The sequence below is a fragment of the Xiphophorus couchianus genome, chromosome 9 (assembly GCF_001444195.1).
Source record: "Xiphophorus couchianus chromosome 9, X_couchianus-1.0, whole genome shotgun sequence".
NCBI lineage: Eukaryota > Metazoa > Chordata > Actinopteri > Cyprinodontiformes > Poeciliidae > Xiphophorus > Xiphophorus couchianus.
In genome coordinates this window covers 9,638,228-9,661,972 of record NC_040236.1, presented here as the reverse complement: position 1 = coordinate 9,661,972, position 23,745 = coordinate 9,638,228, and the positions used below count along the sequence as shown (strand labels likewise).

Sequence of the window (23,745 nt, the reverse complement as noted above, 5' to 3'; positions counted from 1 at the left end):
TCCAACAGATCTACACACAAAGATTGTCTATTTGAAAAGACTGCACACCGGCTCTGGAAATGGGTCTATAAAATCCAGTCGGACACTCTGAAACGTATTTTCCCCCACCGCCAAGAAGTGTTTTTTTCCAACTGACAATTTGATAATATTAGACAGCCACACAACTAAAACATGCGTTGAGTATGTTATTTATATGAACATTTTAACCGGAGGTAAGTGTGGTCTTTCGCTTCTGTTGAACATGCACAATTCTATTCAGTTGTGCAGTTGATGACACAATTACACCATACACACACAAAAGGAGATAGATAGATGATCTACATGTATTTATTGTATGTCTACATAAGTATCAGAAAGTCTGCAGCATATTTTTTAGTGTGTGCTGTATGTTAAGGGCCAGCGTTAAAGAATTGAAATGAGTGACAAGTCTACCTTTGAATACACAATCTTTGCGTCAGTTGACAGGAGCTTCCTGATCCTTAAAAAATACTCAGGAACCGTTTTCTTAATATTTTAATCTTCTCCCCTTCATTGTGCATCTGCGCACTGCCAAACAATGAAAGCAAAGCTAAAATACCTTTGAACATTTCTATTGTAATTTAATGACGCACTGCGTTAAATAAGAGGTTTCCCCGCTTTGATTTGATCAGTCTCACGCTTTTATCCCATTACTTACGAGAAAGCCTATGGGAACGAAAGATTGTGTAACAGCGCCATCTGGTGGCAATTTAGATAACAACAAAACCAAGCAAAAAACAAAAGAACTTTCTAAAGTAATTCTGCAATTGATTTATCACTTTTCACACTCAAAATTATGAGGTTTCCTGTATGTTTACACTTCTATTTAAATAGACCAGACCTTCACAAAAAGTGACTATTAAATTCATTTATAAAATAATAAAAGCAAAACGTTTTTATCAGTGTCAGAATAGATTGATTGCTCATTTGTAAGTTATCACCAAATCAAAACTGGCATTTATCTCATTCAAATTGCTACGTCCAAAGCAAATGAACATCACACAGGATTCTAACAATGTTTGTTTAATGACTGGAAAGAAACAAAACAATATACACAACTTGATGAGTAAGAACATGCAGACAGAAAATTATAAGAGAACATTTTTGAGACATATGATGGCCATAAGTAGAGAAACACCAATAACCAATTAATACATTTTGTTTTCTTTTTTTAATTTTCAAATTATTAAATGCACCATAACTAAGTCCCACCATTTTAGGTCCATAAATGCATCAACTAATATCAAGTACTTTGAAGCAGCTGATTTATTAAAAATCAGATAAAGGTTTGAGACATTTGCTTTGATGTATAGCAAATGTAAATGGGGATAGTCTTGAAATTTCTTTATTTATCACAAACTTTGTCAAACAACTTGCAGAACACGTTTTATAATCCCTGGGGAAAATAATTGAAATTGGCAAGTCAGATCTAAAAAAAAATAAATAAATAAAATTTAAAAAACCTGGAAACTTGCCAGAAAACATCTGATCGGTGCATCTCTAGATCAGAGGACTGCATAAACATCTACCCACCTTAGAAAACACAACAGAGCAGGTGTAATGCAAAACAAAAACAGAAAAAAAGAGGCAAAAAGTATCACGGAGCTTGTTCACTAAACACACAAGTATATTAAGTCATTAGAGGCACATTTGTCAGGTCACAACCACCTACAGGATGATTCATGTCCATTGTGTTTTGTCTAAAATGAGAAAAAGTATCATCTCTGCTTCTCTAGAGTCACACTTTTTCCACAAGTTTACAAATTAAAACAGCCGTATTGTCAAAAATCTCTGTTTCTTTGCTCAGATACTCATTCCATTTGCCAAACTCTATACTTGTTGGTTTGCTTTTAAACATGGGGAAAAAAATGCACAGAGACTTTGGCAGGAGTCGTACCAACAGCTGTGACCTGCAGTATTTCCGCAACATAAAGCTCGACGTGTCCGGTCACAGTGGGGCGTTAAAGGGCAAAGGGGAAAATAAAGAGATAACATAAGACATGCTCATGATTCCTGCATGCTTTTTCTACTCCATACTTAACTGAGTTCCCAGCGTATGCAGGAAAGTCCTACAGTCAACACGGGAGTGACTGGCTTTCTTTTTCCTTTTAAGACTATTCAGTGACACATGGCTGAACCTTGAAAGAGAACTCAAGTCCTCAACACACCTCCAATGAGCTGTAGTGGTTTAATTTGTCTCCAACGTCCTCCGACTTCAGTCAGTAGCATTACAATCATTTCCTCCTGCCCTATGATGATCCTGAGCTGAGTCATGCAAGCAGATCAAACATTGTAAAAAATAAAATAAAACCATGGATTAAGCCAGGTTAAAAAAAAAACATTAAACAACATTGTTCTGACTTTCCTTCAAATAACTTGGCACAGCTCAGACTGTTCATCTAATACCTATTCGCCAGGTCTATCAGTAGCACATACCAAAGTTCAGCAGCAGCACTTCCATACAGTCTCTTCTCGCCAACTTTACAATCAAAAATACTGTGGATTTTACACAGAGGAAGGAAAACACGGACGACCGAGCAGCTTGTCCTGTCTTATTCTTTAACAAAATTATCTTGAAGGGATGAAAAAGGATTCCATTGAATGAAAAATGTACCTCAAGATGTCTGGTGACATTTAGAAATGCTTGTAAACTGGAAATGAGAAACTAAAAATGAGCATCCAAGTGGGACAATCAAGAATGAGTCAAATGTTCTTCCTTGAAAAATACCTGTTATTTTAATAACACAATTTGGATTAATATATTCCCCAAACCAGTAATCATGTCATTTCAATATTGTATGTGGAGAAGCCTTGTTATTTTAGCAATTTAACTATTCCTAAAGACATACAGCCAGTAGAAATAAAATGCAGCGGTGTGATTGATCAGAAAGGAAAACAAGAAAAAGATCCGAGTTGCAGCCACTGGAAACTCCATCATGTGACATAAAACCCTTCAGAGAGGCCGTGGGGTTTCCCCCTGGCTTCTTCCACAACCAACAAGCTGTTTCAGCCAGAATAAGCTCAATGTTGTGAGGTTTTTCTTGTCATTTTTTATTCTTATTTTTAAAAAGACTTTGATCCTCCTTTCAGTGTCTGAGTCATAGATTCTTCAGTACGACATCAGTCCAGGAGAGGTGAGAGGAGGGCATTCTTGGCAGCAGGAGAGGGAGGAGGGACAAGCAACAGCCTTCGTGTGTGCATTTCGGATATATTCCTGGAGCTGAAAACCATTTTTAAAATTAAAAATAGAGGTTATATTGCACAGTTTTATGGGAATAGTGGAGACAAGGAGGGGACCGGTAATCTTATTGGCTGCTGGGAGATGTTGGACAGGTGGTGAAGCGGTGTTTGCCTTAACGTCTCTGCTTTCAGTCACAGATCCGATGGGCGGATCTCGCTGAATCTTGATCTGCCACGGCGCTGACGGTGGGAGAAGTCATCTACGACTCTAGGGAATCAGCTGGAGGACAAACACACAGGAATAAACAAAGGTAGATGTTTGGTATACACGAACATTTAAATATTCTCTAGTAAAACCTTTTTTTCCCCCTCTCATTGCACTCCTTGGTTTCCATAGTTCAGACTGATGTCATCACGCCCTGACATGATGACATGCCATCATGTCATCATGTCAGCTGCCGCCATCTTGTTTGACAAGCTCTTTTTTTACACCTTGTATTCTACAACATAGGATTATAATTATTTTTTTTTACACATGGGAATAAAGTTAGAATACTTTAAGAGCAAAGTCTAATTAATATGAGGATAATTAGACTTAATATCACCAGAGTAATATTGTAATATTAAGACAGGGTGGCAAACTAGTTCAGCATTAAGAGCCAAATTAAAGAGCCACACAGCAATTTCAAGATTAGCTTTATACCGCATTGCTTGCTGAAACAGTTTTGTCCTTAGTTCCTAAAGCTAACTGTGCCACCTAACAGTGTTTATGTTTTTACCAGTATCTCTGGGTTTGGTTTGTACTCTGTTACAGCCACTTGAAGCAACTCTTTCACAATGATAAGACTTGTTTCAACATAGTAAAATTTCATTCAAAGACATAAAGAAAACTTTTGAGCTCTGTGGAAGTGACCCTTCCACTCTTCACGTCACCGCAATGCGAACAGCATTGACTGCGCTCATGTGATCAGAACCGGTTTACTTTTCCCTTTAGTGGCACCAGAAACTGCTGTACAAACTCTGACATCATGTTCCCTTATTTGCACAGCAGCGGCAGCAGCTTGTTCTGCTTCACTCCCACATCTGCGCCACAATCCTCTGAGCTTGGGTGCGGCGCAAAGTGTACCGACGTGAAATAATGCAGCCGCTAGAAATATAGAGACCTGCTGAGGAAAACTGTTACCATGGAAACAGATTATATTCATAAACAATTCAGGTTAGACCTAAATTCTCTCCTCCTAGACCAGTGTTTCTCAAACTTTTTCAGGCCGAGGACCACTTACCCTTTTTACAAACACTCACGGACCACCTAATATGAAATTGGCCCCGCAATAACAACATCTTTATATGTCCTGAAATGAAAATATTAGTCTCTTAACCCATTGTCTTTATTCATCCTAATGTGAAAGGTAGTGCTGTTTTGTAAACGCGAATGGCAATGATAAAACCATGAACTACTGCTGCTCGGGATGTTTTGAGTTATTTACAGATTCTGAAAGCGTAGATTCTAAGCTTTCCAATGATAGAAAACACATACAAATCAAAAAAGTTCTTTACGACAAGTGTTGTGTGTATTAATAACATTTTAGGGCTATTTGCAATTAAGAAGCATAATAAAAGAAAAATACATTGGAGTTGTTTAGGCAAAAACAAACATTTTCTTTCAAGCCTACATAAAAACTTTATTTTAGGTGTTAAGATGCAGTTAGTCAGCAAGGGGTGCAGCTTTGCTCATCGCCTCAACAGCGTCATATCAGACTCAGCACATCCGCAGACCTAGATCTGCATGCAGGTGGCATGCTATTTATTGCAATAGTTTTCAAAAACAAAACTTCTGCAATTCACCCTGAGAAATTTCCCACCGGTACCTTCAGCTTTGGTAAACTAAGTGTGTGAGTCGGACTTTGAGCTAACCTCACGGCATGCAATACCGTGCGGACCACAAGGGAGTGCCCGCGGACCACTAGTGGACCGGGGACCACAGTTTGAGAAAGACTGTCCTACACCAACAACTACTGCAGACTTGTAGCGCTATCTTAATAGAATTAATTTCACAACCTGCGCTGCACGTTACGCTGCTTCTGCCTTCAAGGGGTGTGGGAAATTTCAGAATCAAAGAGCCACACAGGATCCGTCAAAGAGCCGCAGCATGCGGTTTGCCACCCCTGTGTTAGGAGAATGTAGTATTAATGTTATGAGTACTCCAACACGAAAATAACAAATAATTTAAATAAGGAATGTTGAGCATCCTCTGAAGTTGTACTTTGGTATTGGCAACAAATTATTATCAGTAGAAGGACTTTGAAACGATTGAGCAAACGACGAGTCTATTTCGAAGAAAGAACCACACATATTGAGCTGGTCACATTATATCTTGATAAATTCAAGATATAATCAAAGCTTTTATCTCATTAAAAAGACTTTTCTCATAATTTCATGAAGTTCTTTTGGTAAAAACCCATCTTTATTCTGCTAATATCATGGCTATATTCTGATAATTAAACAAAAATTCTTGTAACCTGGCCCTATTCCTCTGTTGTACAAGTCATGGAAGTGATCGTTGATATAAAAGCCACTGTTTGAAAATATTTTCTATCATCTGTATTTTTGTTTTTAAAAAGAAAGAAAAAAAAACTAACTAATCAATTAAAATCGGATCTGGTATAAAAAATCTGATGTTTTTAAGTCAAATTGCTCAGCCATAAAGGCTGTGTGTATTTTTATACACACTGAGTGATCACAACACGCTTTAGTCACCATGACGATGATTTATCGCTCTGATGCTCTAGTGTCTGGGAATATAATCCATGGGGAAGCAGAAATGGAGCGTAATGAAATTTAAACTAATGATGATGAGCAAAACCATTATGTCTGATCATTTTAACCAACATGTTTACTCATTCCTGTAGTGCCCTCCGATGCTCCCTTTCTACAAGCTCTGATGTGCGAAGGTACAGTGTCTCCCTTCTCCTTACCTTCCTGTGGCGGGTCTACACTGATCTCCTCCGTCTCCTCTGCGTTGTCCCTTGGATCCTCTGTGTCATCCCTCATCTCTTCATCGTCATCATCTTCTTCTAGTTCTTTAGCAATGAGCTCGCGAGCCAGCCTTATGTTCATGCCCTCATCATAGTGCATCTTCCTCATCATCTGAAAATGCTTCTTTTTGGCTGAAAGGAGAAACAAAAAACAAAATTACTTCAAACCAACAGAAAACACTGACTGTGCTGACTTGTGTGTAATTGTGTATAAACTCAAAAACCTGTAATTCATTTGGATAAAGCTCCATCCATATTGTAATCAGATTACACAAGCACCCCTATCGCTGCTGGGGAAAAATGCATGCCCACACCATGATGCCGCCACTACCACTGACAATGTGAGGATGATGTGTTCAGGGCGATGAACAGCGGTAGTTTTCTACAACGCAGAATTTTGCATGCAGGTCTGAGTGTGTGTAGTTGTCTGTCCTGTGTGTCTCTGTGATTCCTTGTGATGGACTGTCAACCTGTCCATGGCGTACCCCGCCTTTCAGCCTTTGGGAATCGGCACCAGCCCCGCCTCTACTACTGTTTAAGGATAAATGAGAAAAGACGACGGACGGATCAGAAAACTGAGCTGCTTTTGCGGTTTAATCGTCTCTACAAGCAATTGTTCTTAATTGGTCTGAATAACTTAATGTGATTCTGAACTTTGTACATTTAATACAAGCAATAAAGCAAGACTCAACAGTCAAAGAGGCCACCGTGACGTTTTATTTCTAATGCGCTTAACCACAGCAAAACCTTCATCCATCAACATTAAACCCCACATTGATCAAGAAAATCCTCAGATTAGTTTTAGTCGCCACATATTTCCTCTTTGAAGAGCGACACAGATCAGCCTCCACTCGGTACCACAGAGCATGCTGACATTGTTCACCTGACCCGGCCTCTGCTGCTGGGTCACATGTTGCAGTCTGTCTTCCTGGTTGTGTGTGGAACCTGATGATGGTGATGAAAGCTGCTCAGCTAGCGTGTTTTGATAACAAACATCTAAAAAAAATACAATAAAAAGAAAGTCTTTCATAAAAAGCATTTAAATATATCAGAAAAAATAAATGTTGTCAAACTGGGTGAGGAAACCATCCAGTCTTTCCGTGAGCAGTCTACACTTTCATCTTTTTCCAGCAGGTGGCGTTAATCGGCACATGGATCAGCATTTACTGAATCTGCAGCTGTGATGCTGAGTGATTTCGACTTGATTTGCAGATTTCCCAGAATGTATTTATTTTTTTCAACCTTCCGGATATAAATCTGAAACCCCAGCGATCGGTCTGAGTGGATTATTTCAGTGGTAGTACAGTGTGTGTTCTGCTCCGCCTCCACAGTCGGTTAAATTATGAACCTGAGAGCTCGAAGACGGGAGAGGTCACGGACTGGTTAAAATCCTGCTGACACGCTGTGGATGGATAATGCATGCGTCTTTGTCTGGAGAGCAGAATAAAAGGTCAAAAGGATCACAAAGACCACTTGATGACTTTTGATGGAGACCTTTTGTGCCGACACTCCACTGTGGAGCAGCACTGAGTCACCCTCACAGCAACAGAGGACGCTTTATATTAAGACCATGGCTATAAATAGAAAGGTGAACAGTGGGGTGCCCTTGATAAGATGGAAAATGAAACCTGCAACTACTGATACTGATCCAGAATCTACCAGCAATATAGTAGAAAAGTATTCCTAAACTCTGATACCCATAAATGAATCCAGTGCAACAAACTGCCTGTAAACGTCCACCTGTGTGTCATTTAATCTCAGTTTGAATCCAGCTGCTCTGTGAAGGCCTTGGCGGTTTGCTACAAAATATTGGTGAACAAACAGTATCATGAAGAGCAAGGAGCTGACCTGACAGGGAAGGGATGTAGTAGAGAAGCTTAAAGGAGCATTAGGTCTTAAAACATTATCCGAAACTTTGAGCATTTCCTGTCCGACATGCGACCATCCCATTTCCAGTTCACCACAGGTCATATAGTGGACACAACAAGCATGTAGAAGAAGGTGCTCTGGTGAAATCACACCAAAACAGAAGTTAAGTGTGCAAAATGCTATTCCTGAAAGAAAATCGACACTACACTTTGAACACCCAGACCCCATGGTGAAACATGGTGGAGGTGGCATCATGCTGTGGAACAGGGCAACAACCTTAAGCAAACAGCCAAAGTCCTGACCTAAATTCAGGACAAGAGGAGAAAATCATTCATCTTTACAAATGCTTTCCATCCAGTCTAGCCGAAATTAAGATCATTTGCAAAAAAAAATTATAGAGAAGTCTTTAGATGTTGGGTTGGCAGATTCAGAGTCAGTGACTTAAAAAAGCTCAGCATGCTGATGAAAAGGCGAGCTCTGTTCTGCTCTGGAGACACTAGAGATGATTGTACAAGGAACGATGCTTTATAAAATAAAGATGAAACTAAAAACCCCAGACATTCCTCTTCAGGAAACTCTAAGAGTGTTTTCAGTCAGAGCTTTCTTCAGATCTGCTTTATAGGCTGGTGCTTATCTTTGGCAGGTACAACCTGGACAGGATGCCAATCACAGGGTCACACAGGGACATACAGGACAACCATTCACATACAGTATACACGCACGCACACACACCTCTAAGGGAAATTTAGAGAAACCGATTAACCCAAAAGTCATATTTTTGGAGTACCAAAAATATGACCAAAAATAACACACATACACAGGGAGAAGATGCAAACCTCTTAAACACAGACACCAGGCTAGGATTTAAACCCAGGACCTTCTTTCTGCATGGCATCAGTGCTGCCAAGTGAATGTTGTGAATGTAATCTATTCTTAGTATAATTATGTGGTTGTATTGTGACAAAATGTGAAAACATTCATGAGGTAGAAATAGTTCTGTAAGGCACTGTTTACTATCTCACCATTATGACGGTACTGACTGAAAAACGGAAAATAAAAAAAAAAAAAAAGCATCACCTTGCACTTGTGGAGTCAGCTCCTCTTCCTCCTCCTCGCTGCTCTCTTCCGCTTCTTTCATGAAGCGTGGCTCCGCCCCCTCAGCTTCCTCCAACCTGACGAACAAAGTAAAGACGTCTTAAATATCTCCGAGAAGCACGTCGATAATAACTGAACACACCAGCCTTCAACAACAATGCAAAGAGATCCAAGCTCTTACTGCATCTCACTATAGAAATAGATGTAAGAGGAAGACGTTAGCAGGAAAAAATGTGCATTAAATGATGGAACAAAAGGCAGAGTGAACAGCGTTAATGACTCAAGAGATAAAAAAATAACACAATTTACTATTCTCACCTCTCAGCCCCACTAAATGTTTCAACAGGGTTAGACAAAATGAATAATGGCTTATGGTGAATATGTGGAAGCGCCTGAGGGAAACACCCCTGCACTGTGCTACTGCTCTCCAATCAGCTGGCACGAGTCACTCCAGGTCAAGAGTTTACATTTCACTACAGCTTCAAAGTGCTCCAATAATTGTGTTTGATGGGTCAAATTGGATGGGATAGAACAGCTAATACAGACCGAAAAGGAGGAGAGAGAATCTGTGATGTAAAAACATGAATGATGGGAGGATGATGAAAGGAAAAGAGCAGCAGCTGTGGGTACTGTCTGATGGGTTTAGTGTAAAACAAAACAGGGCATTCATTACAAAAGTAAACAACGGCAGCTAATTGACTTGCAAGCCTGAAGCTAATCACTGAGCTCTCTGCAGCATCCAAACTGCCTCATCCAATCCCAGCTTTAATGCACTTATGTAAGGATGATGGCCCAGAGCGAAAAACACTCCTCAGGCTCCCATTAACATTCTGCTGACAGCTTAGAGTGGCAGATAAATATTTCTTAACCCAAATGGACCATTAGGACCTAAAATGACACAGAAAGAAGATGTAATCCATCCATTTATTCACATTTGCTCTATGTAGCGCATCACAGTTGTTGAAGTGGTAAAACATCTGTTCTTTATTAGGTTGTAAAAAAGAGCTTTTTGATCGTGGCAGCAAAAAGGGAAAAAACAATTTAAATTAGAACATATGGACTGTTTTAACACAAATGCCTTGCAGCATTGACGTGTTTCCAGCAGGAAAGCGTGTTCAGGACTGTTTTCGTCGAGCGTACAGCCTCCTTGCAAGCTCGACATCACATCCCTGGAAAGCAGGAATGTTGGGAAACACCCTGCTTATTGGCTGATCTGCACTCGTATGGAATTTCATTGAGTGCCAAAACTAAATATTTTCACGTTTCACACACTGAAACATTTTACTGTTTCATACGTTAAACAGTAATTACACATCTTAAAAATCTTAAGATGTGCAAGATGTTTTCACATCTTACAGTCATCTTACAGCCACAATCTGGAATGTGTTTTTTCTGGATTATTTGTGATAGACCAGAGGAAAGAAAATATATGGTTTTGCATTTATAAAAATGTCAAAGGTGTGGCATGTATTTGCTCTGACAATCTCAAATAAAGCCCAGTGCAAACAACTGGCTCCCGAAGTCACTTAATAGAGTTAATTTATGTAATACTCTTCTCTAAAGTGGCAAAACTACCAAAACATGACGGCCCATTTAAACTCATAGCTCAATTAAAGGAAACACAGAGGACCTTGCTAACTCTGGAGGAGCTGCAAAACTCTAGAGGAAGAATCTGTCAGCAGGACAAATCCATTTAGACTCAGCAGAAAGAACAGAGTGAGCCAAACAAGGAGCTGTCGCATTCGAACAATAAAACTGTACAAATGTGTGTGGCGAAGACCAGTTGCCTGCAGCACATATCCCTCATGGGGATCCATCTAAACAGAGCCCAGGAGGTTGCTACACCCCTGATGGAGAGAACCCTCACACCCCGGTGCATTGGGAGATTCCCGCTGCTATAAGCTAGAGACTTAGCCTTCACTATCTAATGGGAGAGTCTCTTTCTGGGTAGAGTCTTCCCCATGTTATCAACATAAACAAACAGTTGATCACATAACACAATCCATGTGCAGTGAGGGATTGTCCCATCAGACCTTCAGCTCCCGAAACCACAAAATAAAAACCTAGTAAAAGTGCACGCAGGGTCAGTGTGACCCTGCTGGACTGCGCACAAGGTACAAAGTTTGTGGTGTCCAATCAACCCCGTCTCTTAAAACTGCAGGAGGGTTAAAAGACAATAAAACAGTGAACTAATTCAAACATGTGGTCATAAAACCTAAATGTTCCTATTTTTTTCATTGTACAAATGCTCCAGTATCCAGGCGTGATCAGTCTGACACCAAGTCTGGCCCATCTTGCCTGCTGTTGCTGCTGATTTTCCTCTTTGGTTCATTGCCAGTCTTTGTTCCCTGGGTTGTCACTGCGGCTGCTCGGCATGTTGCTGCTGACTCTAAGTTACTCTGTACCACTGGGGCTTCACAGCTGAATAACTGTCTGCATTATTTGTGAAGCTACATGTCTGCTTGCTTTGCAGCATCTGCCAGTGAGACAGTTGTTTGTTTAACTGTAGTGTAACATGAAGTTGCCCCCAAGTTTGTTAAAGGAGAAAAACCCTCATTTCTAACTCAAAACTTTAATAAATGTCCTGTATGTTTTGATACCCGGCAGTATTACAGCTTTCTTAAACCCCTTGTTCTTAGATCTCGTTTAATTAAAGTAGAGGATTGTCCATGACTTGGGCAGAGACATCAATTACTCACAATAAGCTGTGGGATTTGTTTCTATTGTATAAAGGAGAATAACACTGACACCTAACACTAGCACACACAGCAAAACCAAATCAGCTGTCAGCAAGCTAAAAACGCTCAACAGGCAGTTTTGTTCTTAAATGTTTAAGTTTTCCTTGTCAAGGTTTTGCTACAACAAGATGATAAGTTTTTAGGCCCAATCTGCCTGTTCTGTTCAATATCTAGAGACTGGGCCAAGGAGAATTTAGCTTTTTATGTCTCTGAGCAATATGTTTTGTCTTTGTCATGTCCTTTAATAGCAGAAACATTTTCCCACAGTGCAATTATCTTTGTGTGGCCAATGACTGTTTATTTAGACAGTTTTATAAGAATTTTTCATTGTTATTCCATTGTTTATTTATTTCAGAATGATCAAACTTTAACATCAATGTGTTTTGAGCGTTACTACCTAATGTCATTTGTTTAATTTACACTAAAATAAAAAAATAAAATAAAATGACAAAATCCCTGGTCTCACATTGATTGCTGTTAAAGCTGTAAATATTTTTGAAACAGGCCCACAGCATCATGGATCCTTCTTTGTTGTTTTTGTTTGTGTTCCCTCTGATTTTATTCTGTCTCCATGCATTCATGTTTCCATCCTTACTTTGAGGCCAGGTCATCAGGCGCGAGCCCACAGCCGTGGCCTTCTGAGTCACTGAGTGTCCCCTCATCATCGTCGTCCCCAACCATCCTGAAAACAGAAGGGCAGCAGGGGAGAAAAACAACCAGAAACATCAACAGGAAGAATGGAGGAAGGATAGAAACAAGCTAAAAAGATTTTTATTATTATTATTATTTGATCTCAGGTTATTTATAGATCTAATTTTCCAGAAAAAAATATTCTAGAGCAAAATAAGTAAATCGATTCAATTTAAAAACCAAATACCAGTTAAATTAAGTTATAACCCTCTTCAGTTTATTATAATCTAATTTTACTAAATTGGATTTTTACAGTGCAACCACAATTTCGTTGTAATCTGTTGATGACAATGACAAATAAATCTTATCTTATCTTAATTTGAGTCTTATTTTAAAAAGCAATTCAGTCCAATTACAATTAAACTTAATTTATTACAATAATCTTATTTTGTTAAATTCTGCATCTAACATGTACAGTTGTACAGAGTTGTCAGGTTTAGGAAGCTGACTTTACAATATTACAACAATCTCAGTTTAATCCATTGCTTTTAGCTGTGCAGTTCTCTCTGCAAGCACAGAGCATCTAGAAAGCTTCCACTTCCTCTTCATTTTTTCTGCATCTTGTTATGCTATCATTTCCAGAACAAATTCAAGTATTTTCTTCCTTAAGGTGAAGAACTTTAAAACTCTGCACATACTACACATTTTCATGCAGTTTGAAGTGGCTGACAGGGGTTTCCCTTTGCAAATAATCTCCAATCAACTGATTTAACCACAAGTGGACTCCAGTGAAGTTGTGGGAACATCAAATAACGTTCAGTAGGGACAAGAATGGAGCTAAAGTTTCTTTGACTTTGAAAGACGTATTATGTTCATAATTTTCAGAACCAAGTTCCACTGTACTGTAAATACATCCCAGATACATTGCAATTTAGAGCATTTACTTCTAAGTCTCTAAATTAACATATGTATTTTATAATCAAAAAAATAAAGCATGCCCTGAATATTAAATTAGTGGAGAGTTGAACAAAAATACAGTGACTGCTGTTTTAAAAATATTCAATCAATAGATTGGATATTATGAGTATGTAAATATGAGGCTTTTAACCTGTTATAAGGTGTGCTGGGTTCATCTATCTTCATCAGGCCATAGTCCTTGTCTGGAGGATGATATGTCGCTAGGATGTTCATCTCATCCCATTTGGCAGATTTCTTTCTGTAAAGAGATCAAAGAAAGAAAAAAAGGAAACGGTGTTAAGAAAAGAAGGCCCAACACTGACAGACACCCACTGTGTGAGGACGGCTACACACCGACCGTCAATCCACCGCACAGAAACCTCAGGGGCGACAGAGTCCAGTTATAATCTAGAGCAGAACGTGGCCCAGTTTTGAATAAAACTGCATAAATTTAGGAACACACAGACAAAAGCCCAGATACATCTCTGGTACAAAAATAACTGAATGATTATGCGGTGAGATACTTATTGTTTTGTTTTGTTCTTTTTTTTTGTTATCAACTGTGAAACTCTAAATAACATAACAATCCAGTTAAATTGTCTCTTTCTAATATTTTTCTTCATATCAAAGAGTATTTTTGTTCTTTTTAACCTTGATATTTTTAGTTGGACATTTTACGTTTTTGTACACTTCAGTTTAATTTCCTAAGCAAGTAATTATACATTGTTTTTAAGGCTTCAGAAAACATCTCTTCCCTCTTATTCAAGCTAAGCTACAGCACACACTCCTTGAATAGGTCCATGGAAAAGGTTGAAAGCATCACAGGAAACAGGAAAGCAGAGGGGGAGAGAAGGATGCTAAATTCGCCGCCTGCTGCCTGTAAGTCTTGAATGAGCCTCCACTTATAGTCAGAACTGATCCATTCAGATTACATAAAGCTGAAATACTGTCAGACAGCTGATCAAGGAAGAACTTCAAGCTCAGAAAATAAATTTTTCATCAACTGACTCCACAGATTTCCTCATCAAAAATATCTCATATTTTCAGAAAACAAATTCTGACAGCTTGTACCAAACATTTTGAATGTGAATATAATGAGTCATTACATTCAGCCTTAGCAGACATAGAAAGCCACTCAACATCTGGTTAGATAAACAATACTTAATTAGGTTACTCAAAGGAAAAGAAGGCTGTTATTCTGAACATTTTGCAACAACTTGTTACTTATTCACCAGTTGTTCCAAATTCAAAAGTAAACTCATCTGACTGACATTGTTGGTTTGATACCATAGCATTATTAGTGTTTAGCTGCATTTGGAAAAGGAAGTGCAAAATGCATGCCACACTTTCCAGATTTTCCTTTTTGTATCTTGAAAACAGAAATTAATTTTCCTTCCACATCACCGTGCCATGCTACTTTGTATTGGTCAATCACATGAAATCCCACTAAAAACTATCAACATTTTTGATGTGAAATGTGAAAAAAGTGCTTTCTGGTTACACAACATGAACCAGAAATCTCTACTCTAGCTAAACTGCGTCAGCTCCTTTAAATGATTCGGAGATATTCATCATAACTAAAACACAATGATGGAGCACCGGCAGTTGTAACATAAAAAAACCCCCAAAAAAACAACTTTGCTCACTAAACACTCGTAGACTCTAAATATAGAGGGCACTCTCTTACGTGATAAGGTCTACCTCTCCAGGGTGGTCAACAGCTGGCGACATAACGCTTCAGGGAAACTCATTAAACAGAGTGAGTCATCTCTGAGAGCCGAGCTGCACTATCAGGTAGCATCGCCAACGTACGGCGAGGAAAGGTCGAGCCTGGTGCCCCGCACAAAAACACCGCACTCGACGCTTGCTTTGCGCGGGAGAAAGGCGCTCATCATGATGTAGAAAATCTGCTGCCTCCAAATACTGCACCCAACCAAGAGGAAATTGGTGCCAGCAAGAGCCAGAGGGAAAAGCTCATCAATTTCACATTCAAGCCTCCCGTCTCACTGCAAGACTCTGGTTAATTGGCACAGATTTCATTAAATATGAAATGTGTCTTGGTCTGCTTTAAATATTTAAAGGAAGCTAAATTCTCTGACATATTGGCAGCTCTATTTCATGATACAATGTGTTTTAATATTGTATTATATTTAATTGTAGATGACTACAGAGACAAAGTTTTGTGCTGGTCAATGAAAAACTATTTGTAAAAACAAAAAATGGCTATATTTCAACAGTTATCAAAATTATCTTCCATATCCGAGTAATCACATAATTTTTTTTTTTATCTTTGTATCAATTTCCTTTGCTATTCATCAAAACAGAAACTGGGTTGCCCACCTTGAATAACCTTTGCAAAGTAAGATGTAAGCTGTGCTTTTCTTGGTCAGATTATGGAAAGTCAGATTCACTGAGAGTCACTCAAACGGCCCATCACTCAGAGAGGAGAGATTCATTTTCATGGAAGCAGCCATAAAATATGCATCACTAAGTGTGAGGCCTACAAGTCACTATTAACTAAATAAGAGCAGCTAACAAAACAGGTGACAAGTAATTCACAGAACACAAGCCCCACTTTGCCCCGACACACAGAGGTGTCAAGAATAACCTTAACACTGATTTTACAAACGTATAACAACTCATGTAGTTTAAAACTGCAAGAAAATGTAAGTATTAGATCGAAGACTCATTCACAAACGCCCTAGAAACCCCTCAAGTTAGAAAGTGAAAAACTAGAGGACAGGATAAGTATTTAACATTAATTGTATACATTTTAAGATTGTCGAATAAGAAAATTTTAAGTCTTACAAAAACAGAATAAATGTTTCTTTTTTCTGGAATTCTATGTTTATAGTCGTTTCAAAAAGTAGTTTGTATAACTTTGTATTTGAAAATATTGCTAAGTTCATTATTATTTTGGCCAGAAAATATTAAGAGCAACAATGCAGCTTCATAGCAACAGACTGCAGATCTCTGACCTTTGTACATCTGAACCCTATCCCAAATTCAAAACAATCAGAATAACTATTAATAACTGCATTTGTTTTAATATTTGGTGCTTATTTTGGTTCAATGTGACATTTTCTAATAACTCTGATTTCTTTTAGCAACAACAGATCTGGTGGAAAAATGTCAATCAAATACTTCTATGGATTGCAGAGAATCTTTTACTGTCCAAGAGCTTTTGGATCGATGACCAACAACTACAACTCTGCTGCCAACATTCAATACAAATACCACATGGATACTTATCATATCAACAGTGACACATATCAGGGTGTCACAGTGGTGTGATTGTATTCTCACCACAGAGATACAAGGTTAATTAGTTTGACCAAGCAGGCTTTTCCATTCTGAAATGGCTTATCCTCCCTGCACATGACTTGGTTTTGTTATTGTAATCAAGCTTCCTGTCAGTGAACCTCCCAGTGTCTCTGCGTTGGTCCCTTGGTGGACAGGGATCTCTGTCAGTCCAGGGTTTCATGTTTAAAGCTGGGATAGAGTCCAACCATCCCCAAAACTCTGACTTAGATAAAGAAGTGTGGAAAATGAATGGATGAATCAACAGTGGTGAGCATTCTTGTTATGCGGGGTGTGTAATAATTTGGACTATTTAGGTGTCCCATATGCTTCTGCAGACTAATGTAATACGAATCAACTAGAACTAATACGATTCATCATGATGAATCAATTATTGAAACAACCAACTAATTTAGAAATTGATTGACCGCTAACTGGAGTATACAAACTCAATAGCCATTTGTTGAAAGAACAACACACTCAATCTATACATTTTGCATTAAGAACAAAAATCAGACCTACTTTGTATTGATGTTAGAAAGGGATGAGTTTTTCACATGTTGATGTTAAAAGTATTTTTAGGTGAAGATACGGTCTTTACTACACATGATCAAGCATACACTAAAGGAATGCTAAGTTATTGCATTTTTGGCAATAAAATTTGTATTTTCTTAAGCAAAAAAGGAATTGATTTCTTTGTTTGTATTTTTAAATGTATTTCTAATATTGCATAAAACAAGCTTAGGTGGTTAAATGAGAAATCTTTAGATGGTGTCAGTTTTTTAAATTGATTATTCATCATTGTAAGGGAATGAATAATCAATTACTAATATAACCATTAGTTGCAGCTCTAAAATCAATAATGGAGAAAACATTTCATCTGTAATTTTGAAGGTTTCATTTTGGCATAAGAACCATTCTTTAAATATATTTTATTTAAAACTTATGTGGCCTGTTTGTTTTAGCAACCTAACAAACTGTTTTTTATGTAGCTGCTAGCAGTGTTCAGGTCGAGACATCCAAATTTTAAAAACTGCAATTCAGGCCCTACAGAAGCATTCATTAAGCAGCTTCGTGCATCTGCAGACCGCAGCAGTAGATTTTAGGTCACCAGATCCTGACAGGAAATTTACGACATAAACAGACAGGTGGTCAAATAAATCCCCTCTGGATGGTACATGTTTGTAGAGGCAGAATAGGACATCCTCCAGGTACCGCAGAAGGATTTAGGAGGGCGATGTGATCAGTTCTGAACAATTAATGCAGACGAAAGGGGAAGCAGTTTGTACGGCTGTTAGTGAATGCTGCGCCTTAAAGAAACAGCAGACACAAAGCGAAGCCTTTTGAATATAGTCTGTATAAAACAAGTTGTGATTGCACAAACTAAGTATTATATTTTAATTTGCATTGCTATCAACTACATAAAGACATCAGACAGAAAAATTGTTATTGGCTACTTTTACCATGAATGACTCAGATCTGTGATTTGCAAGCTAACTGAAAAACTTCATTTTTAGTTATTGTTATTTTTCTTGATAGCAAGAATATATAGCACATGTTTTCCCTCTCTTGCTCTTCAGAAAACAAAATAACAACAGATCTGATTCTGTCAGAATTAGCAGATAAAATTTAAGAAGTGTCTGATTGATGCAGCTCTTCAACAAAAGCATGAAAGGTTTTCAAGTTTAGTCCCTTAGACTCATGAGAAACTAGGGGTGGACAATAAATCAATAACAATGTATGTCACGATAGACACATGATCAATACCAATAGATAATACATTTGCTAGAATATTAAAGATTCAATATAGAAAGTATTCACTGTACTTCAATCCAGAACTGCACAGTATTCTGGGGGATGTAGGCCGAGGAAAGGCTGTAGCTGCTCAACCTTTCACGGCCAACTAAGCAAGGTCAGTGGGATCAACTAACTCATCCACTCTTAGGTTACCTAGTAACAACCAGCTAGGTAACTTGTGGTTACCTAGCAAGTTACAAGTTACTAGCTAGCAACAACCTGTTGAGTAACGTACGCAGTACCACTTTCAGGTATCGCCATGGTGCCTCATAACTGCTTAAAAATAAAAATCGAGGTGGAATGAAAACTGGATAAAACAGGAAATGTCACACCATTAATATTTCAAATATTTAAATCAATAATCAATAATTATCTGTATCAAAACATATGAAATACTTGTAACGTGATACATTTTTCAGCCATTCTGTCTAGCTAGGCCCAGGATTTATATGTATTTCTTATTTTTAATAATTTAAAAGAGCTTTATTGAAGTTCAATCAATAACAATAATGAAGATAAATCATGAAAAAAGCATGAAAGAGCATAATAAGTTCCCTGTTAATATAACAATGGCACAAATAAATCTAGGGAAATATTGTGTTACCCAACAGACAATCCATCCCCTGCATAAACAGTCTTTTTATTTTTTATGTTTTAAACTTAAAGCTGACAGCAGCAGCATGACGGTCAGCCCTCATTCCCTTTAGAGGATTTGGCACTTGGCTGCACACAGAATCCATTGAAAATCTCCTTTTCCTCCACTTCCTTGCTGTTCAAAAAGAGACTATTTTTGTAGCAACACTGAAAACACTGGGTTCACTGCTAAGGGGGGGGATCCTAACCGTTACCATTCTATGGCCTAATTTCTCATGCAGCAACTCAGATTACTTCTCCTAATTATCAGACAGTGAAATAAAAAGAGAATACCGCGGATATCCTTACATAACTGTTCACTGTAGTAAAACATCGTCTATAGTGCAAACCATTTAAAAGTCGCATGTTATTTTATTTTAAAGAGATTAAAATCTACACAAACATTTGAAAATCCAACTAGCATCAAACATTTAGCAGCATTTGGCAGGTGGGTGGTGTTCGTTCATCTCTATGCAGAAGCTCTTGTGCTAAACAGCTTGTATTAGGCCTTAAAAGCTCTCATACGAGTGAATTTATTTTTAGACCCAAACACTTTAACATATTGTAAGCCCCTAGATTAAAACATGATTGCACCAATTTGGATGTCATCGCATGTTGCAGATCCTATTCTGAAGGCAACCTGGAGGAAGGGCTTTGCTTTGTGCAACTCTGCTCAAGAGAACAGAGTTTCAAAAATGCAAACTATGGAGTAACAAGAAGAGATAAGAATAACCTTCAAACCTGTAGAGGACCTATAACTGTTGTTTCTTTGTGCTCAGAAATGTTTAGTGTAACTCCCCAAGCCACAGCAAAAACTAAAAATATCCACATCATCTTTTGTACGTAAATGCTGTTAAAATTCCGTGTGCAAGTCATTTCTTTGTTATTTTTAACTATTTTGGTAATAAATAAATACATTTTTTTATACAAAAAAACATGAAATAGAGAACTTTGCGATGGCTGCGATGGAGAAGATAAGAACAGAAAGGTCTTTGCGAGTTCAGTGATTTATGGCAGTGCACCTCACCGCAAAAGTTAAAGTGTCTCTGGCAGAGATACTGATGCATAAGCGTCTGCAAAGCAAGAGAAGCCGCCGCTCCGACACTTATTAGCTGAACCAAGCGGCAATGTGCCCACTGGGCAACAGAACAGCTGACTTGGCAAAACCAGACCTGCTTTTAATGATCTGAATGAAACTATAGACAAGATTTCCCAACCTGACAGACTTATACTCCATACTCTGATTATTTTGCGACTTAGATCAATCCTGAATTACATTTACCAACCAACTTGCACTGCTATGGCGGCGTATATGAGCGATCATTCTGGTAATCAATGTGGAAATAAGTATTTAAAAATAAGAGATCCCGGACAACATAATAGAGATCGGAACTGGACTAAAGAGCACAGTGACTTTTTCCAGCGGCTACAACAAATACCATGATACAACAAATAAACTCATCTTTTATGAGCTAGAGCAAGTCTATTACTTAAGTGCAAAAGTTAAAGGAAATTTTAACCATTCAGATTTGCCTCATCGCAATAATTCTATGTCTTGGTTGCATGAAATAAAGATCAACTTTACGTTTTGTGTAATGAGCTGCATATACTTATATGAAATGCTCACACAATATTCATACATCGGATCAGTGTTACTGCAGCTTTTTGTTGTATTGAGTGAATCAACACAATACAAATAAATTTTTATATCCCTTAAAAGAATTTTCCACAGTACGTCTACTTTACGACAAAATTCTACACATTTTTTTTAATTTGAGGTTATAGAGAATCACAAAATAGGGCAGAATTGTGTATTGGATCAATACTTTGGAGAACAACCTCTCATTGCAATCACAGCTTTCTTCAATTTTGGATCATTCAGACTGGATACAGAGCACCTGTCAACCGGTTTTAAGTCTTGCCACACATTTACGGTTGGGTTTAGCACAATACTTTGACTGGGCCATTCCAACACATGAAAAGTACATGGATATAAATTATTACATCTCTGACTGGATGTTTTGGGTCGCTGTCCTGTCCTGAAAGGTAAAATCTCCTCTGCAGTTTCAGGTTTTGCTGCTGCCAAGTGGGTTTTCTTCCAGGATTGCTACATCTTTATCTCATATATATTTCCTATTCCTGCTAAGCAAAATCATTCCAAAGCATTATGCTGCCATCACCATGATTCATCATAATGGAGATGTTGTTTTCCATCACACTTACTGCTTTGAATTTAGATGAAAAAGTTACATTTTGTTTCATCTGACCAGATCATCTTACTTCACAATGGCTTTCTTGTTGCCACTCCTCCATAAAGGCCAATTATTTTGAGCGCACAACTGATTCTCTGTTTATGTTATTAAATGTTCCCACTGGCCCAGTCTGCAGGTTTTGGCAGGCAGTCACTGTTTTCAGAATCAAATAGTAACTAGTTATATTAACTCAATTACCTTTGCCGTACTTGAGTGACTTTTTTTTTTTGACAAAATGTACATATAAGAGTATTTTTATTATGCTGTACGTTTTAATTTTCCTTCAGTAATTTTATTATGACATATCACTACTCTTACTTGAGTAAAATTTCTGGATTCTCTACCTATTGTGAGTAACTTCACTGAATGAAGAACAAGTATGTTTTAACCAAAAATTCACCAGATAAAGACGTACACCTGCAACTTTTGTTAAAGTTTCAGAAGTTTTTATTGAAAGGAACTGATTTGGAAAAATGTTATTTTGCCTGATACGAATCATTGTTATGTTTGTCCTTAAAATACCAACATTTACACTTAACTTTATAATTTGGTCCGTCTGATTATGCAATTTTTAAATATTAAATCGGTTACTAATAATTTGATTGTTTACTAAGTATTTGAGTAGACTTTTTACCAAATACTTTTTTTACTCTTACTTTAGTCATTTCTTGGAGGCTACTTTTTACTTTTACTTGAGTAAAAATATGTTGAAGTAGAGCTACTCTTGAGTATTTTTGGTTACTCTACCCACCTCTGACTGTGTTTTAACCTAACCACCGACCTCTGAAATCACTTGAGCTTTATTGGAGTATCAATTTATGGAAACATGACTTCCCTTTCCACTTCACAATTATTCACTACTTTCTTTTGTGTCATAAAACAAACTAACATATGTGGCTGTAATATGACAAAGTGAAAAAAAATTAACAAGTGAAAAAAATGAAGAGATAAGAATACATTCACAAGATACTATAAATAACCTTGTCAGACTCATGAGACTTGCTGTTATAGAAATGTCACCAATCATTAATTAACGGTTACAATCACATCAAGTGACGTGACTAACTTATTTTTAGCTAACGACTAAGCTAACCAGAAATGAGCCTTACTAAAGTCAGTCAAATATCACAATTACACGAAAGGTAAAATTTATATCAGGGGAAAAAGATGTCATTTGATACTCTAAAAAAAAAAGACCCAGGAAGCTTTTAGACTCGGACTGGAGGTTGCTGGTTAACCGCCAAACAAATGTCAGAGCGCGGCTAACAAGTGTTTAGCTACCAGGGTACCACCCTGGGCGCAGCTGAGAGGAAAACTTACTGGTGGTCATCCTCCGAGAGTCCCGGACCATGCTCGGTCACCTCCGCCGGCGCCTCGTCGGACAAGGATTTCAGGTTTCTGCCGCTGTTCTTGTTTTTCAGGATGCCTTTAATCGGTCGGGGAGCTGCCATTCCCACACACACTGACACAGAGAGCCAGACCCGCCGGTTGCTTTCTGTTATGTGCCTTTCTCTCTCTCTGTCCCTGGATTCAGTGATGCTTACCAATAATTTCCTTTATGCGGGTTATTATTTAAAGCCGCAGTCGTTCATAATTCAACGCTGTTTAATAAACGCAGGATAATAACAGACAGGTTCCTGCATGCACTGTTTCAGCATGCCTACTCTCCTGATCGCCTGTCTACTGGACAAGATCCCTACTAGCGGGTGGTTCGGCTCAAAATATCGCGAGGTTTCCGAACTGCGGACCATGACGCCCTCTGCTGGCTTCATATGGAATTTCATATAAAAACGTAACTATTTTTTGTGTTTATAAAAGTACCTGCAACAAACACATGTATTCTAATGCAGGATAGATATATTTTAGAAATAACAAACAGTAATAACATATTTTTTATTAAAGTTATGTACTGCAGTTTGAATAAAATGTAACAACATAGCAAACTAATAGAAAAAATTTAAGCAATCTACTTGCAAACTGTATGGAGACTGTTTCATGTAAAATTCACGAGCAGTAAATATTGTGCTGGTATCAGTATTAAACCAAAGAAAGTAATGCAGTTGCAAGCCTTTAAAATTGTGACGCTTTTTATGGGTCAGACTCAAGAAATTATACCAGCAGCTGCCCAGGGGGGGGCCCAATTTCATTTTTTGTCATGGGGCCCAAGACTCCTGGCGGCGCCCCTGAATAGTTGTTTTGCATTGTGGCAAGTAATAACACCACTTGTTCAAAAAGGAAATT

At 38.0% G+C, this 23,745-nt stretch overlaps 1 protein-coding gene across 2 annotated transcripts; it reads right to left on the bottom strand.

The window, feature by feature from the left end:
• Window positions 1–1,025: 1,025 nt before the first annotated feature.
• On the bottom strand, window positions 1,026–23,213 carry ppp1r2 (protein phosphatase 1, regulatory (inhibitor) subunit 2). 2 transcript variants are annotated; one of them, XR_003596956.1, is made up of 7 exons: window positions 22,825–23,213; window positions 13,674–13,781; window positions 12,531–12,617; window positions 9,180–9,274; window positions 6,174–6,365; window positions 5,257–5,363; window positions 1,026–3,478 (listed from the first exon to the last, which is right to left on the bottom strand). XR_003596956.1 is itself a non-coding variant. In XM_028028840.1 (6 exons), exons 1-6 carry the CDS (start codon window positions 22,953–22,955, stop codon window positions 3,459–3,461), a joined length of 633 nt encoding a protein of 210 aa, XP_027884641.1. In that variant the 5' UTR covers window positions 22,956–23,211; the 3' UTR covers window positions 1,026–3,458. The 2 variants fall into 2 exon arrangements, 1 of the variants encoding a protein (XP_027884641.1); XM_028028840.1 differs by lacking the exon at window positions 5,257–5,363 and having other exon boundaries at window positions 22,825–23,211.
• Window positions 23,214–23,745: the final 532 nt, after the last annotated feature.